The following is a 17,288-nucleotide window of genomic DNA, read 5'->3' as shown; positions in this document are numbered from 1 at the left end:
CTCCACCTTTCCCTCTGTATACCTGGGGTTTACAGAAAACATTCCATACCAATCAGTTGGACCTTCAATCAAGGCTGCCTAGCAGTTCTTCCATGGAACTCTCCTCTCCCCTCCCCACTCTCTTTTTCTCTCTCTGGAAGCTTTGGTGTCTTCATATGCAAGAGATAATGCTAGGTAGTGTACAGGCTGTGTTAGTAGTAGACAGCTCATTTGCAAGGCAAGGCACTCTACTACTTGAGATACATACATACATACATACACACTCACATACATACATACAGAACTTTATAGAAATCCCACTTGTAAAGCAACCCAAGACACTAACCAAGGGTGGTTATTTTCAAGCCTATTGTAGTTTTACTATCAGCAGGTGACCTTAACCTGCATAGTCACAGAAAAAAAAAAGCAGGCTGAAACTCCCTTCAATATTTACCTCCTCTTCCCCCTGCCACAGTATCCCAACACAACATCCACTTATTCTCTTCAGTCCAGTAGGACCGTGCCATCTTCCTCCTGGACCAGAAACTCTGTGCACTGGATCATGGGCCGTCTAAGCCCCCCATACTCCTTTTCTTACTGGGTCCTTCTGTCATCTTACACTATTGCCTCATATTTTATTTCTTGTTCTTTTCCCATTCTGTTCTCTTGTTTGTGTGCATCTCAGAGCAGCAGGACACTCCAGCCCATTTTCTGTCTGGTATGATCAAGACTGGTGCCCTTTATCCTGGAAGGTATTTACTTCATTAGATTAAAAGATTAGAAGTCAGGGCTGGGAATGTGGCTTAGTGGTACAGTGCTTGCCTAGCATGCATGAAGTTCCACATAAATAGAAAAAGCCAGAAGTGGCACTGAAGCTCAAGTGGCAGAGCACTAGCCTTGAGCACAGAGAGGCTCAGGGACAGTGCCTAGGCCCTGAGTTCAAGCCCCAGGATTAGAAAAAAAAAAGATTAAAAGTCACTCAAATATGCACTGGATGACTTCCTTCCTTCCTTCCTTCCTTCCTTCCTTCCTTCCTTCCTTCCTTCCTTCCTTCCTTCCTTCCTTCCTTCCTTCCTTCCTTCCTTCCTTCCTTCCTTCCTTCCTTCCTTCCTTCCTTCCTTCCTTCCTTCCTTCCTTCCTTCCTTCCTTCCTTCCTTCCTTCCTTCCTTCTCTCTCTCTTTCTTTCTGTCTCTCTTTTTCCCTTCCTTCCTTTCCTTCTTTTCTTCTTTCTTTCTTTCTTTTCTTTTTTCTTTCTTTTTCTTTCTTCCCTTCCCTTCCCCTCCCTCCCTCTCTCCCTTCCTCCTTCCTTCCTACCTTCCTTCCTTCCTTCCTTCCTTCCTTCCTAACTGTATGCAACTTTAGCCACTTAATTAGTCCTTTTTTTTTTTTTAAATTTTTGAGGCTTGAACTCTCAGAGCCTCTTGCTCTCACTTGGCTCTTTTCACTCAATTCTGGTGCTCTACCCCTTGAGCCACACCTCTACTTCTGGCTTTTTGATGGTTAATTACGGACATCTGCCCGGACTGGCTTCAAAACTCAATCCTCAGGTCTCACTCTCCCCTGAGCAGTGAGGAGTACAGGTGTGAGCCATTAGTTCCCCCAGTATCTTTCCTTACATTTTGCGTGGTTGGAATGAGGGTTCCATTCCTGTTCCAACAACCTTGATACCTCCCCACCTACACTTGTAAAGCACAAAGAATACAGGGCATTGAACAGTTGCTAGTGTTCTTCATATCCATGGCAGATCTCTCTTGTCTGTTCTCTGTCTCTCTGTGGCCTTCCCACTCTGTCCTTCCCTTCCTCACCCGGGCTTCTGCACTCACACAGTCATACTGGTCCTGCCTCCACAGAGAGGGTAGGTGGTAAATGGTTTCAAGGTAGGGCAAGACGTTGCTCAGGATAATACCAGCCAGCACAGCCTGTGGGAAAAGGGAAGCCCTGCTTCATTTTCCTTTCCGGGGGGGCAAAGCTTCCAATCCCCACAAAGGAATCACAAAAAGTTAGTCAGCCTTGTCCCTTTGTGTTGCTGTTTCACTTAAAAACCGTGTCCAAGCTCAGATTCATGGTTCATTCAAATAAAAATTCTCCACATGTTTACTCTCTTCCATAGCTTGTTAAACACGAGACCACGGCTAAGGCTAAGGTCAAAGCCAAGGCCTGACTGATTCAGCCACTCATGCTGCAGCATGTGATTCAAGCACACCTTTCTAGATCCACTTTATCACTCATGCAAATAGTGACCCAAAAAAAGTAGCAAAGATACCCCAACAATCTTTAGCCCCCCTCTGTTTCAGTGCTGTTCCTGGGGTGTGGGGACAAGATCCTTTGGGAATTGGCACCTCTGGCTACCTGACCTCATTGAATCTGTTTTGCCTGGAAACCATTCGCAGGTGGGCTGATAAAGTAAGAGAGACTCTGCTCAGATAAAACTCTAAAACCATCTCAAGTGGGCTTTTAATCAAGTTCAGTCATGATAGAAAGCTGCAATTATTTCACTAATAAGATGCCATTTTTAATCTGTCAAATTAAACAAATTAAAAACATCATGTACATGATTCTTGAGTATAAATTGGCTCTTCTCTTTTGGGAAATCATATCAGGAAATGCTGCTAAGCTTTCACATAGAAACATTGGTGTCTCACACTACAGACTAAAGAAACCAACAATTTATACAAAATTTGTACAGTTAGGTTACAACGATGCAAAGTGATATCTATTCATAGAAAATGATGTTTAGATAACATCCTCAAATGATAGTGGTGGTTTGTTTGTAATTACTGGTGATACCATGAATTTTCTGAAGGTTAAAAAAATGAACCTATCTACTTTTCTTTTTTCTTTTTTTTTTGGTCATGGGGCTTGAACTCTGGGCCTGGGCGCTGTCCATCAGCTCTCCAGCTCAAGGCTAGTGCTCTACCACTTGAGCCACAGCACCACTTCTGGCTTTTTCTGCTTATGTGAGCCACAGCACCACTTCTGGTTTTCTGGTGGTTTATTGGAGATAAGAGTCTTATGGACTTTCCTGCCTGGGCTGGCTTTGAACTGTGATCCTCAGATCTCAGCTTCCTAACTAGCTAGGATTACAGGCGTGAGCCACTGGCGCTTGGCACCTATCTACTTTTCTAATGGAAAGAATGTTTTTTAAAAATGAGAAATAAAAATCTATACTTAAAATAAGATTAGTAGAACACTCTTTGGGGGCTCAAATTAGAACATAACCTATTTTCTTTTTCTTTTCATTTTTAAAAAAATGTAAACCATCTGGGAGCTGATGTTATATGTTATAGACTGTGATAGACAATTTGCTCCAGGAAAGTTAGAATGAACTTGTGACTTTAAATGAGCATCATTATTCCACAATACTGTGAAATTCCGGAAATTATGTAATCACTTAATCACAATCAAAAAAAAAAAAAAAAAAGAACCTCGGGGAAGGTAGGGAGGGAAGGGAGGATGGGGGAAAACAATGGAGGGGGTAACAATGTTCAAGAGGAAGTGTACTCATTACCTCACTCATGTAACTGTAACCCTCTGTATAGTATCTTTACAAAAAAAAAAATGTAAACCATCTGGGAGCTGATGGCTCATACCTATAATCCTAGCTAATTAGGAAACTGAGATCTGAGGATCACAGTTCAAAGCCAGCCTGGACAGAAAAGTTCCTGTGATTCTTTTTTTTTGGTGGTTGTGGGGCCTGAACTCTGGGCCTAGGTGCTGTCCTCAGCTCTTCAGCTTAAGGCTAGCACTCTACCACTTGAGCCACAGCACCACTTCTGGCTTTTTCTGCTTATGTGATGCTGCGGAATTGAACCCAGGGCCTCATGCATGCAAGGCAAGCACTTTACCACCGAGCCACCTTCTCAGCCCCTCCTGTGAGATTCTTTATCTCCAATTAACTACTCAAAAGCTGGAAGTGGAGCTATGGTTTAAAGTGGTAGAGCACTAGCCTTGAGCAAAAGAGCTCAAGGCCCTGAGTTCAAGTTCAAGCACCACAATGACTAAAAACATAAATAAATTATATATATATATATATATACATAGAGAGAAAAAAGAAAAAGAGAGAGAGAGGGAGAGAGAGGAGGGAAGGAGAGAGAGAGAGAGGGAGAGGGAGAGGGAGGGAGGGAGAGAACACAAGCAGGCTGGCCTAAAACTCAAGATCTTCCTGCTTCAGTCTCCTGCCTGCTGGGATAACAGGCATGTACCACCGTGCCTGGCTTAATATCTAACCTACTTTATGATACATTTTCTTGTATTCATGTAATTCTTGCACTGATAGAAAATTTCTGTTAAATCTAGAAGTAGTAATTTTTTCTTAAATCCCAGCAAGTAAAATATCAGAAGTCACTAAAAGATAGTGATAAAATTAATTATCACTCATTTGTGATATACATGTTAGGAAGAATAGCTTTTTTTCCCTAGTTATCATCTCCTTTACATATTGTGTCTAGAAATTAGAACTGATCTAATCACCAGGAAGTCTGGGTCCAAACTTGCTCTGCTGTGTGTGTGTGTATATGTGTGCATGTGTGCAGGCACATGCATGCATGCTGCTTTTAAGGCTTGAATTCAGGGCCTAAGTGCTGTCCCTGAGTTTTTTTTTCTTTTCCTCAAGGCTAGTGCTTTACTACTTGAACCACAGCTCCACTTTTGGCTTTTTGGTGGTTAATTAGAGGGGCTAGGAAGGTAGCTCAGTGGTAGAGTGCTTGCCAGGCATGCATGTGGCCCTGGGTTTGATTCCTCAGCACCACATAGGCAGAAAAAGCTAGAAGTGGCACTGTGGCTCAAATGGTAGAGTGCTAGCATTGATCTTAAGAGCTGAGGGACAGCACCCAGGCCCAGAGTTCAGGTCCCATGACTGGCCAAAAAAAAAAAAAAAAGTCTCACAGAGGGCTAGAAATGTGGGTTAGTGGTAGGTGCTTGCCTAGCATGTATGAAGCCTTGGGTTCAATTCCTCAGTATCACATAAACAGAAAAAGCTGGAAGTGGCACTGTGGCTCTAGTGGTAGAGTGCTATGCTAGCCTTGAGCAAAAGAAGCTCAGTGACAGTGCCCAGGCCCTGAGTTCAAGCCCCAGCACTGGCCAACAAACAAAACAAAACAACAACAAAAAACCTTTCTGAGGGGCTAGGAAGGTGGCTCAGTTGTAGAGCGCTTGCCTTGCATGCCTGAGGCCCTGGGTTTGATTCCTTAGCACCACATAAGCAAAAAGAAAAAAGCCGAAAGTGGTGCTGTGGCTCAAGTGGTAGAGCGCTAGCCTTGAGCTGAAGAGCTGAGGGACAGTGCCCAGGCCCAGAGTTCAGGCCCCATGACCGGACTCAAAAAAAAAAAAACAAAAACTTTCTGAGTATTAGGGTAAAAAATGTGTTCATTGGGCTGGGAAGGTGGCTCAGTAGTAGAGTGCTTGCCTTGCATGCATGAGGCCCTGGGTTTGATTCCTCAGCACCATATAAATAGAAAAAGCTGGAAGTGGTGCTGTGACTCAAGTGTTGAGTGCTAGCCTTAAGCTGAAGAGCTGAGGGACAGAGTTCAGGCCCCACGAATGACAAAAATAAATAAATAAATAAATAAAGGTGCTCATTGTGTAAAAAATAAAAAATGCACTCTGACAAAATTTTTATCATCAAAGAGACAACCATTGTTAGCATTTTGGTATGGTCCATATGGGTTTATTTGTTTGTTTTATTGGTGGTATTGTGGTTTGACCTTGGGGCTTCACACTTGCTAAGCAAGTACTCTACTACTTGAGTCACTCTGCCAGTCTCTTGTCTTGGTTATTTTCCAGATAGGATTTCACTTTCTGGACCATGATTCTTCTATTTGTATTTCCTTTTTCACTGGAATGACAGGCTTGTGCCAATGTACCCAGCCATTGTACTTCCCCCCATGGCTTGAGATGACAGACATGTGCTACCATATCCAGACATTAATTGAAATGGAGTCTCAAGAATTTTTATATTCAGGCTCACCTCAAAATTGCAATCACCTGCTCTCTACCGTCCAGAGCAGCTAGTATTACAGGCTTAAGCCACCACACCCAGATGTTCTGATGTTCTGTATGTTCTTCCACTCCCCCCAAAATTGGAATAACAGGAGGTATGGCTCAGCAGTAAAGCACCTGCCTGCAAGCATAAGGCCCTGAGTTCAACTCCAGTACTGAAACAACAACAAAAAAAGCTGGCATAACAGTGTACTGTTTTGTATTTTGTGCATTAATTTGTTTTAAATGTTTTGCTAACTAGTTAAGATCTTGTCAGGATGTTCCAGTAGTGACTACAAGAAGAAGTTTGCAACAAACTATCTGCTGTTTTTCAAGGAAGGAAGAAGTCTTCAGTGGTGTAAGACTCAGAGAACTGTCTTGTTGCAATAACTATTCTATTAATCAGATTGTTTTCACATCTTCTCACTCAGAAATGGGCTGACTAAATGCTGCAAACATAATGTGTCATAACGTGGCTAGCTCCAAAGCAAGGACTGTTTATCACAGATGCCTGCTACAACTATGTGCAGTCCAGCTCTATGGAAACCTGATGGTCGCCAGGTGAAAGGGGAGTTTGGGAAAGGTTAGGGTAACATAAGCAGGTCAACTTCAAAGACACAAACTTCAGCATCTAACTAAGTCGTTACATCAGACAAGAAACAGTCTCACCTCCCTAAATACTGTATTAAAAAATGGTTATAATCCTAGTTACATGAGGCTGAGATCTGAGGATCACGGTTCAAAGCCAGCCCAGGCAGGAAAATCCAGGAGACTCTTATCTCCAATTAAAGACCCAAAAGCCAGAAGCAGAGCTATGGCTCAAGTGATAGAGTGCTAGTCTCAAGCAAACAAAGCTAAGGGACAAAGGCTGGGAATGGGCCTGAGTGGTAGAGTGCTTGCCTAGCATGCATGAAGCCCTGGATTAGATTCCTCAGTACCACATACACAGAAAAAGCTGGAAGTGGCACTGTGGCTCAAATGGCAGTATGCTAGCCTTGAGCAAAAGAAGCTCAGGGACAGTGCCCAGGCCCTGAATTCAAGCCCCCAGACTGGCAAAAAATAAAAAATAAAAGAGCTATAGCCAACATCAAGAAAACTGCGAAGGAAGTGATGGTCCTGAGCATGGATCTGTATTATAACTGAGAACAAATTAGTCACAGTCAGTAACGAGCATGTGACATCATTAAGTGTCAGGTAGTATCTCACCCAGAGGAAGGAAATGGCACATTCATATAGAGAGGCAGCCTAGCTTAGCAATGAGTTCAAATCCAATGCCCAGACACTTGCCCTCAGTGTTGCCAACTAGCCCAGAGGCAGTGTGGCAGCAGTAGGGGTAGAGCTTGAGATCAAACAGAAGACAGAACCAGGCTTTCTGGACAGTGTGGGAAAACAGATGGCCTGACTGCACAGTGGTTTTCCCAGCTCCTGTTGGGAAGCGAGGTCGGGCATCTGAAGTCTATGGAGTTCTTACTCAGTCCTTACCTAGAAAAATTACTTTATAGCTTAAGCAATGAAGATTGAGAATAACAGTAGTGTTTCTTGAGGAGTTACTCTTAGCCCAACTCACACATATATTACATATAAATAAACATGGATATCCCAATATTATGTTATTTAATCTGCCATGATATGCATTCTATTATTTTTGTTTTTGTTTTTTTGTTTTTGTTGGTCATGGGGTTTGAACTCTGGTCCTGGGCACTGTCCCTGAGCGCTTCACTCAAGGCTTGAGCCAGAGTGGCACTTCCGGTTTTCTGGTGATTAATTGGAGATAAGAGTCTCATGGATGCTCCTGCCTGGGCTGGCTTTGAACCGTGATCCTCTGATCTTAGCCTCCTGAGTTGCTTGGATTTACAGGCGTGAGTCACCAGCGCCCAGCTTCTAATATTTTTATTTTAGCTTATTTTTGTGCTAGTACTGAGGCTTGAACTCAGGACCTCATGTTCTTCCTTGCCTTTCTTGCTCAAGGCTGTTGTTCTACCACTGAGCCACACCTCTACATCTGGCTTTTTGCTGGTTATTAGGAGATAAAAGCCTCACAGACTTTTATGCCCAGATTGGCCTTGAACCATGATCCTCAGATCTCAGCCTCCTGAGTAACTTGGATTATAGGAGTGAGTAACCAGTGCTCAGCTGCATGTGTCATTTTATTATTATTATATATATACATATATGTGTATACATATGTGTGTGTGTATATATATATATATTTGTTTTGTTTTGTTTTTTTGGTCAGTCGTGGGGCTTGAACTCTGGGCCTGGGCACTGTCCCTGAGCAAGTCAGCTCAAGGTGAGCACTCTACCACTTGAACCACTGCGCCACTTCTGGTTTTCTGGTGGTTTATTGGCGATAAGAGTCTCACAGACTTTCCTGCACAGGCTGACTTTTAACCGAGGTCCTCGGATCTTCTGAGTAGCTAGGAATACAGGCGTGAGTCCAGCCTGCATCTGTCATTTTAAAGGAAAAGAACCAGAGACAGGCTGGGGCAATCACTGGGCACAAAATGGATGCAATGGTCCACCAAGATGCCATGCAGACATTGGGTCTTTCTTGACTTAGTTACTTGATGTGTTCTACTTACATTGGGCAGTTCGTAGAAAAAGGGTCCCATCTTCACCACAAGGAGCAGCATCACACCTGCGCCTACCAGAGATGCAAACTGAGGAGAGAGAGCCGGTTGGAAAGAAACCATCAGGAATTTATTGGTCCCTGTCTGTACCTGAGGCCTTCTGCTTGGTGAGAAGCATGTCACTGTTTCTTAAAAGGAGCTGGGGTCAGCATGAGAACATTTTTAAAGTAAAAACTGATATTTGTAGGGTCTTACCAAAGGGCTAAGCACATAGCAGGGACAAAACAGGTATCTGTTGAATGAATATGGTCTGAAAATATACAAGTTTTCCTGGGTATTGAATCTTTATTGCTACAGCTTTGTGCTAGGAACGTTTCGCCTCTCCTTGGACATTTTTAGAGAGTCCCTAAGTTGACTTCTTACTAATGGCTTTAAAAGTATAACCTTTCTGTTGATGTAAACATGCGTAAGCATTCTGCCCAGCAACTCTTCTGCTGGGAGCTTGCGTAACTTCCCATCTAAAGGCTTCTGGGGTGTTTCATCCTTAAGAACACAATGATGATTACTTCCCATTTTCCTGCCTCAGCTTCTGTCTGCTAGGAGCTGAGGCTACACACAGACAGCAACCCTGGATTCAAGCCTAGCCATTCACTACTGGGCCCAGTGCCACTCAGAATGCAGGGATCAGCACCTGGCAAATGAGGCTGAGAAACATAGTTCCCTTTAGAATCTCTAGGCTCTGTGGACATGGTCTGGAGCTCATTATCTCCTCTATTGATAAATTTCTATCTTTTAAAGCTTCTGGTAGTATAAAATGACATAAAGCAGTGTCATTTCCCACTGTGATAGGAGTAAAACTGTCACCGCAAATCAAAACAGTGGCCAGAAGTTAGAGAATCCCTCCAGTCTGTCCAATCAGCCGTTTAGTATTGCTTCTCTATTCACCCCTCACCCTTTCCATGTGTCTCATTTTGGCAGTATTGGTGTTTGAACACATTTTCCCTTCTCCTTTTTGTCAGCCATGGGGCTTGAACTCCAGGCCTGGGTGCTGTCCCTCAGCTCTTCAGCTCAAGGCAAGCGCTCTATCACTTGAGCCACAGCACCACTTCCAGTTTTCTAGTGGTTTATTGGAGATAAGAGTTTCATGGACTTTCCTTCCCGGGCTGGCTTTGAACCATGATCCTCAGATCTTAGCCTCCTGTGTAGCCTTTTCCCTCTTCCATAAACTTTGTGTGTGTGTGTGTGTGTGTGTGTGTGTGTGTGTGTGTTATTGTAGGGCTTGAACCCAGGGCCTGGGAGCTGTTCCTGAGCTCTTTTGCTCAAGGCTAGCACTCTACCACTTTGAGCCACAGTTACACTTCTAGTTTTTGTGGTTAATTGGAGCATAAGAGTCTCATGGGGACTGCTCTGCTCAGGCTAGCTTCGAACCATGATCCCCAGATCTCAGCTTTCTGAGCAGCTAGGATTGCAGGGTTGAGCCCCCAGTACCTGGCTTATAACTCATTTTTAAAAGCAGTTCTAGGAATGAGGGACGAGGCAAGAAATCCAATCCTAAGGGGTCAGGAAGCAAGCCTATGTTCAGACCTTGGAGGAGCTGCGTTATGGAGTGGGGACACTGGAACTGGCCACTGGCCTTGGGCTCCTCTTTTCTTCTCTGCCATGGTCAGACCTGTCAAACCCCAGGCGAGGCCATGGCCAGAAGAGCCAGTAGGTTTTGTTACTTGCTGTCACCAATGGAAGGAAATGGTGTTTTTTCTAGACAGAGAAATAACACAGTGGAATTCAGACACATATCCTCTGTTTGACTTCAGGCCAGCTAAGAAGTAAAAATCAAATGACCCTTTGTGGCAGGTCATTTGGGAGAGGTTCAGAGCCAGCTCTACTTTTCTTTCCTGGAGTCCTGAGAATCTTTGAAAAAGAGGGATCTGCTCTCATATAGAGTGGATTAAACCAACCACAACCACAACATCTGTAGCTTGGGGGTTGGAGAAGCTAGCCCCTTGCTGTGGGATGAAGGCTGATTGAGCCTGGGCAATCTTTTCTGATGCAGGTTATAAAGTCAGAGTGGGTCTGGGAAGCTGTGTGTGTGGGGCCGGAGCCCACAGCATTCCTGCTTGAGCCCACGATTTGCATTGGCCTATTGGTATCTTTGTGGGAGGGCTTACTGGCATCTCAAGGGACATGCCTCTGCACTGAGGTGACAGGTGTCATTGCTGAGAATGTGCTGCTACAGCAAAGCAGAAAGCAGGTCACAGGCTGCCTTTGGGTCAGGCCTTTTGCCCAATGACTAAAATGGTAGGAACAGGCTGGTTCAGAGCTTAGACATGCCATCATATGCTACGGTGTTTCCAAAGCTTGGCCTTTCTCTTCCCTAAATCAGTGAGTAGGGCCAGCAAGGCTATTTTTCCTCAGGACCACTTCACACAGGACAGTGTCCTGCTTCTGCAATAGCTCTGGGGCTGATCTGAAGGTCCTCTTCCTCCTCCCATCTGACATGTCCCCTGTACATATCCTGGCCACTGGAAGTGGAAGTGTGGCTCAAGTGGTAGGAAAGCCAACCTTGAGTGAAAAAGCCAAGTGAGAACACAAAGCCCTGAGTTCACGCCCCAGTATCAGCACCTTATCTTAGCTCCATCTTGGGACACTTTCCCCATCATTCTCCTCCTCACAAGACTTATGGCTCTTTTTGTTTGCTGTGTCCATTCTGTACTTGATTTTCCTTGCACTGTGATTCAACCTTTTCCAACTGCGCATATCTTGTCTCCCCAAATTGGTATTACACGTACATACTTGAGTCAATAAAGCATGCTGTAAAAAGTTAATGGAACTGATTTCTGGAATTGCCATTTCTATTTCTTCTTATATAAAACCCCTTTGCTCTGATTCCAGAAGTTTTGCACGCCTGCACAGAAAATCCTTCCTTTTAACACAGCCTGCGCAGCTCCTTTCTCTCAGGCAGGAGACGATAGGCCCAGCAAGCCTGGGAGATGCTCTGTGACAGCGTAACTCAGTCTGCATAAAACTGCAGGCTGTAATCTCACCCAGGCCCTTGCTCTCAACCCTGCCTAATCTTCCTGACTTTTCATTTCACTTTATAATCACCTGTGGACTGTGATACTTTTATCTTTCATTCATTAAAACCTAGTGGCCATTCTCCTGACACATCAGCCTCTGAATGCGGCTGTGCTTGTCACTGTGCTTCTGAGGCATGCGTTTGCCTTTGACCTTGGCCACTATTTCTCTGCCATTGGAACCCACCCTGACTCATTCCCGGGGCTTGCCAGAGTTTCAATCCTGATAACTCTGTCATTTCATCACAACACAGAGCCAAGACACCATGCCCTTGGAGTATCCTGTTTTGATTTTTGTCTAGTCACTTCAAAACTCAAACATTGGACTTACAAAGCCGGCAATTAGGTGACCTTTAGAATAGTTACTATCATTGTCCCTTGACTCTCACATTCAGTTTACTAAACATTTAGTTTATTCATTCAGACTACTTGAAGAATCTTATATAGATGATTTTTTAAGCAAAGGTAGAATGGTCCTAGTTTTCTCAGACTCTCCTAGACAAATGCTTGACCCCTTCTCAGGTCTTATGATTTTTTTCTTTTTTTTGGAACAGCCACAGACCCAGATCCTCCTACTTCTGCCTCCCAAGTAGCTGAGATTATAGGCATACTACCATGCTTTGGGACCTATCTATCTATCTATCTATCAATCATTTTTTGATTGGGTATGGGGCTTGAACTATGGGCCTGGACGTTGTCCTTGAGCTCTTCAGCTCAAGGTGAGTGCTCTACCACTTGAGCCACAGTACCACTTCCATGGAACCAGTAATTTTTTTTGGGGGGGGGGTCTGGTTGTGGGGCCTGAACTCTGGGCCTGGGTGCTGTCCCTCAGCTCTTCAGCTCAAGGCTAGCGCTCTACCACTTGAGCCACAGCGCCACTTCCGGCTTTTTTCTTTTTGCTTATGTGGTGCTGGGGAATTGAACCCAGGGCCTCATGCATTGCAAGGCAAGCGCTCTACCACTGAGCCACCTTCCCAGCCCCGGAACCAGTAATTTTTAAGACAGAAATCTAAGCAAAAATTAAGCTAAGTATAGAATCATCATTCTTCCAAATAAAGGTCTGCCCATAAAGCATAACATTAAAGTTAGAATTAAACCCATTTATTCACTTCTGTGAACATACACCCTAAGTCAACATAATTATCTGTCTCATTATACATATTAGAGATGAAATTCTTTTGCAACACACCTGTTGTCTTCCTCCAGACTTGTCTTGAATAATAGTCCTGGCAAGAGCACCAGTAAACACACACGATTTGAAAAAGGAACTGGCCACATTGCAAATGCCGATGGCTATCAAATCCTGAAAAGAAATGCAGACCCTTCAAGCCCATTTTTTGTTGAACTACTTGAATTTGGAAGTAAAGATATAGATTTTTTATTTTTATTTTATTGCCAGTCATGGGGTTTAAACTCAGGGCCTGGGCACTGTCCCTGAGCTTCTTTTGTTTAAGGATAACACTGTACCACTTGAGCCACAACACCACTTCCAGCTCCTTATGTTTATGTGGTAATGAGGAATGGAACCCAGGGCTTCATGCATACTAGGCAAGCATTCCAACACTGAGCCACATTGCCAGCCCTACAGTTTATTTATTTATTTATTTATTTTTATTTTTTGGTCCGGTCGGGGGGCCTGAACTCTGGGCCTGGGCACTGTCCCTCAGCTCTTCAGTTCAAGGCTAGCGCTCTACCACTTGAGCCACAGCGCCACTTCTGGCTTTTTTCTTATGTGGTGCTGAGGAATTGAACCCAGGGTCTCAGGCATGCAAGGCAAGCGCTCTACCACTGAGCCACCTTCCCAGCCCCCCTACAGTTTATTTTTACGAGTGGGATTTAAGGTCATTTATATCTTTTTTTTTCTTTCCAGGGTTGAGGACCGAACCCAGGGCCTTGCGCCCTTCTGCTGGGCTAAACCCCCAGCCCCATTTATATCATTTTTAATAACAGATTGAGATAATTTTAGAAAGAACACAAAGATGGCAAATTTGATTTTCTAGATTAAGCTGCACCTTTGTGTTAGCTATCAGACATAAGGAAGCACTTTTTAAAGGTGACAAAACAAGATTCTTGCCTTACTCTCCTCTATCTCACACGCACTGGGACTCTAACAGAAAGAACCACAGTGTGTTCTTCTCCCTTCCTTCTACACTACTCTAAGATCCAACTAGAACATCCTTTGCTTCTGTCTTTTCCTCTGTGTTCAAGGACTAAAATAAAAATAAAAGCAAAGCCAGTGTAAGTGATTTATGCCTTCAATCCTAGCTACTCAGGTGACTGAAATCTCAGGATCCTGGTTCAAAGCCAGCTTGAGCAGAAAAGTCTGTGAGACTCTTATCTTGAATTAACAAGCAAAAAAAAAACAGAAGTGGAGCTGTGGCTCAAGTGATAGAGGACCAGCCTTCAGCAAAAAAGGCAAAGCGAAAGCATGAGGTTTTGAGGTCAAGCTCTCTTACTGGCACAACAAACAAAAGAAACATAAAAGCAAAGACCAAGAGGCCAACTTGATTACATAAATTAGCAACCTGGTGTTGTATATGATATGCCATACCTTTATTTATATATTTGGTAGTCTGTGGGGCTTGAATTCAGGGCCTGAGTTCTGTCCCTGAGCATTTTTGCTCAAGACTAGTACTCTACCACTTGAGTCACAGCTCCACTTTCATCTTTGTAGTAGTTAACTGGAGATAAGAGTCACAGACTTTCCTGCCTGGTCCAGCTTCAAACCACAATCCTTATATTTCAGCCTCCTGAGAGGCTAAGATTACAAATGTGTGTGTGTGTGTGCGCGTGCATGCGCGCGCACAAGTGTGTGTGCACATGCATGTGTTTGTATGTATGCTGGGCTGGCTTCAAACTGAGATTCAGCCTCCTGAATAGGCATAATTATAGGTGTGAGCCATCCATGCCCAACACTACATAATTTTTTGTTACGTATTTATGTGTTTAACTTCTTAGGATGTGTTTGAAAAAAAGATTAAAATTATGAAGAGATGAACTCTTCTAATTCAACAACACAACATCAGCATATTATCTTCTTGTCTTTCTGACCTGCATCTGTTCTAGGGGAGATAATACTTTTCAATTCAAGTGGCTTCAACATTAAAGATCCTTTTACTTCTCAAAGATCTGTTTGTGATTACTCTTTAAATTATGGTCCAGGTGACACTCTGTTTAAAGCAGAATGGACAGAACATTAGAGAACAGAGACTTCTGAGACAGAGGAAGTATCAGCCCCCCTCACCTGGTTGGAATTGACTTTGTAGTGATGGGGGCTGGCAATCTTCTTGCCAGTAAATATGATCAGAAAGGCGCTCACCAAAGATAAGGAGATGGCTTGGAAGATAATTTTGGGAATAATGCTGATGTCTGGTGTCACCGGAGAGACGAAGCTAGAAAAAGAAATGGTGGAATTATTCCCAGGTAATATGAGTTCTTTGCTGGCCTCTTCCCACCCTCCTTCTTTCTCATAGTGCTGGTGGTACCCCGCCTCCTCTCTCTCTCTCTCTGTCTCTCTTTCTTTCTCTCTTTCTTTTTAAGTAACAATAAAGGATATAAAGAATAACTAAGCCAGCTGCTTGTCAAAACTGCTGACAAACACCAAAAAAAAGTCACTAAGAGAATATGATGTGTGTGTGTGTGTGTGTGTGTGTGTGTGTGTGTGTTATTGCTGGCTTTTTGTTAGTTAATTGGAGATAAAAGTCTCACAAAAGCTAGGCACTGGTGACTCATGTCTGTAATCTTAACTACTCAGGGGGCTGAGATCTGAGGATCATGGTGGAAGGCCATCAGGGGAAAAAGTTTGTGAGACTCTTATCTCCAATTAAACTCCAGAAAGGAAGTAAAGCTGTGGTTCAAATTGGTAGAATACTAGCCTTGAACAAAAAAGTTCAGGGAAGGTGGCTCAGTGGTATAGAGCGCTTGCCTTGCATGCATGAGGCCCTGGGTTCAATTTCTCAGCACCACATAAGCAGAAAAAGAAAAAAAAAAAGCCTGAAGTGGCGCTGTGGCTTAAGTGGTAGAGTGCTAGCCTTGAGCTGAAGAGCTGAGGGACAGCGCCCAGGCCTAGAGTTCAAGCCCCATGACTGACCAAAAAAAAAAAAAAAAAAAGCTCAGGGACAGCACTCACACCCTGATTTCAAACTCAGCCACATATTATCAGCAAAAAAGGTGATATACAAGCCAGGCACCAATGGCTCACGCCTGTAATCCTAGTTACTCAGGAGGCTAAGATCTGAGGATCATGGTTCAAAGCCAGCACAGGCAAGGAAAGTCCATGAGATTTTATCTCAATAAACCACTGGAAAACCAGAAGTGGCGCTGTGGCTCAAGTGGTAGAGCGCTTGTCTTGAGCTGAAGAGCTGAGGGATAGTGCCCAAGCCCAGAGTTCAAGCCCCACGACTAGCCAAAAAAAAAAAAAAGTGATATTCAGAGGGATTACGGTTACATAAGTCAGGTAAAGAGTACATTTCTTTTTGGACACTGTCACCCCTTCACCTGTTTTCTCCCAGTTTTTCCTTCTCACCCCATTCCCCAAGTTCTATAGTTCATTTTCAACATAGCTGATATTTTCAACATAGCTGATTTCCTTCCTTCTTTCCTTCCTTCTTTCCTTCCTTCCTTCCTTCCTTCCTTCCTTCCTTCCTTCCTTCTTTCCTTCCTTCCTTCTTTCCTTCCTTTCTTGCTCTTGGTGGTAGGGCTTGAACTCAGGGCCTGGGTGCTGTCCCTGAGCTCATTTTGTTCAAGGCTAGTTTTCTACTACTTTGAATCACAACCCACAGCTCCACTTTGGATTTCTGGTGGTTAATTGGAGATAAGAGTCTCATGGACTTTCTTGCACAGGCTGGCTTTGAACTGCTATCTCAGCCTCCTGAGTAGCTAGGATTACAGGTGTGAGCCATCACTTCAGAAGTGATAGTATGCACCTGTTAGGAGTATAATAACAGTTTGTATGTATATGTGACATAAACAGATCTTATGTCAATAACTCTTAATATTGATATTCTATGTACTTTCTCCTTTATTGGCTGGAATACTTCTGTAACACAAAATGTGTTTTTGCACCTCACAATGTGCAATTCTTACAGGAAAAGCATGATAAATACCTGCTGTAGTCATCATCATCATCATAGTGATTATTATTATTATTATTTTGCCAGTCTTGGGGTTTGAACTCAGGGCCTGGACACTGTCCCCGAGCTTCTTTTGCTCAAGACTAGCACTCTACCACTTGAGCCACAGTGCCACTTCTGGCTTTTTCTGTTTATGTGGTACTGAGGAATCGAACCCAGGGCTACATGCATGCTAGGCAAGCATTCTACCACTAAGCCATATTCCCAGCCTACCTGTTGTAATCATTTTTGAAGAATGAGTTGGTTCCCTAGCATTTTCTAATGATGAGAAAAGAGTGTTAGAATCTTTATATATTCATAAATCTAAACATACTTGATGTATTAGGTCAGCAAGAGCCTCAAAGGGATCTCCTGATTGAATGCAATTTTATTAAATTCTATTGGCCTGCTTTGCAGAAATGGAGATGCAATCCTAAAATTCATGTAGAATGGCAAGGGACCCTAAAAGCCAAACCAATCAAAAAGGACGAAGTAGGAAGTCTCATAGCTCCTGACTTCAAAACTTACCTCAGATCTACAGTAACCAAGGCTTGCTGTGGTGAAGACAGGCATAGATCAAT

At 43.5% G+C, this 17,288-nt stretch overlaps 1 protein-coding gene across 1 annotated transcript in view; it reads right to left on the bottom strand.

Annotated features, from left to right (window-relative positions):
- Nucleotides 1-17,288, bottom strand: part of Slc26a8 (solute carrier family 26 member 8) — a 57,894-nt gene that overhangs the window by 10,932 nt on the left and 29,674 nt on the right. Inside the window, exons 9-12 of the mRNA XM_042684182.1 lie at nucleotides 14,841-14,988; nucleotides 12,786-12,899; nucleotides 8,538-8,615; nucleotides 1,803-1,898 (exon numbers count right to left, since the gene is read on the bottom strand). Of these exons, the coding sequence (XP_042540116.1) occupies nucleotides 1,803-1,898; nucleotides 8,538-8,615; nucleotides 12,786-12,899; nucleotides 14,841-14,988 (436 nt within the window). The remainder of the gene's footprint in view (nucleotides 1-1,802; nucleotides 1,899-8,537; nucleotides 8,616-12,785; nucleotides 12,900-14,840; nucleotides 14,989-17,288) is intronic.

This window comes from Dipodomys spectabilis, unplaced genomic scaffold, assembly GCF_019054845.1.
Source record: "Dipodomys spectabilis isolate Male_0828 unplaced genomic scaffold, ASM1905484v1 ptg000085l, whole genome shotgun sequence".
Taxonomy (NCBI): Eukaryota; Metazoa; Chordata; class Mammalia; order Rodentia; family Heteromyidae; genus Dipodomys; species Dipodomys spectabilis.
This window is presented reverse-complemented; position numbering and strand designations above follow the sequence as displayed.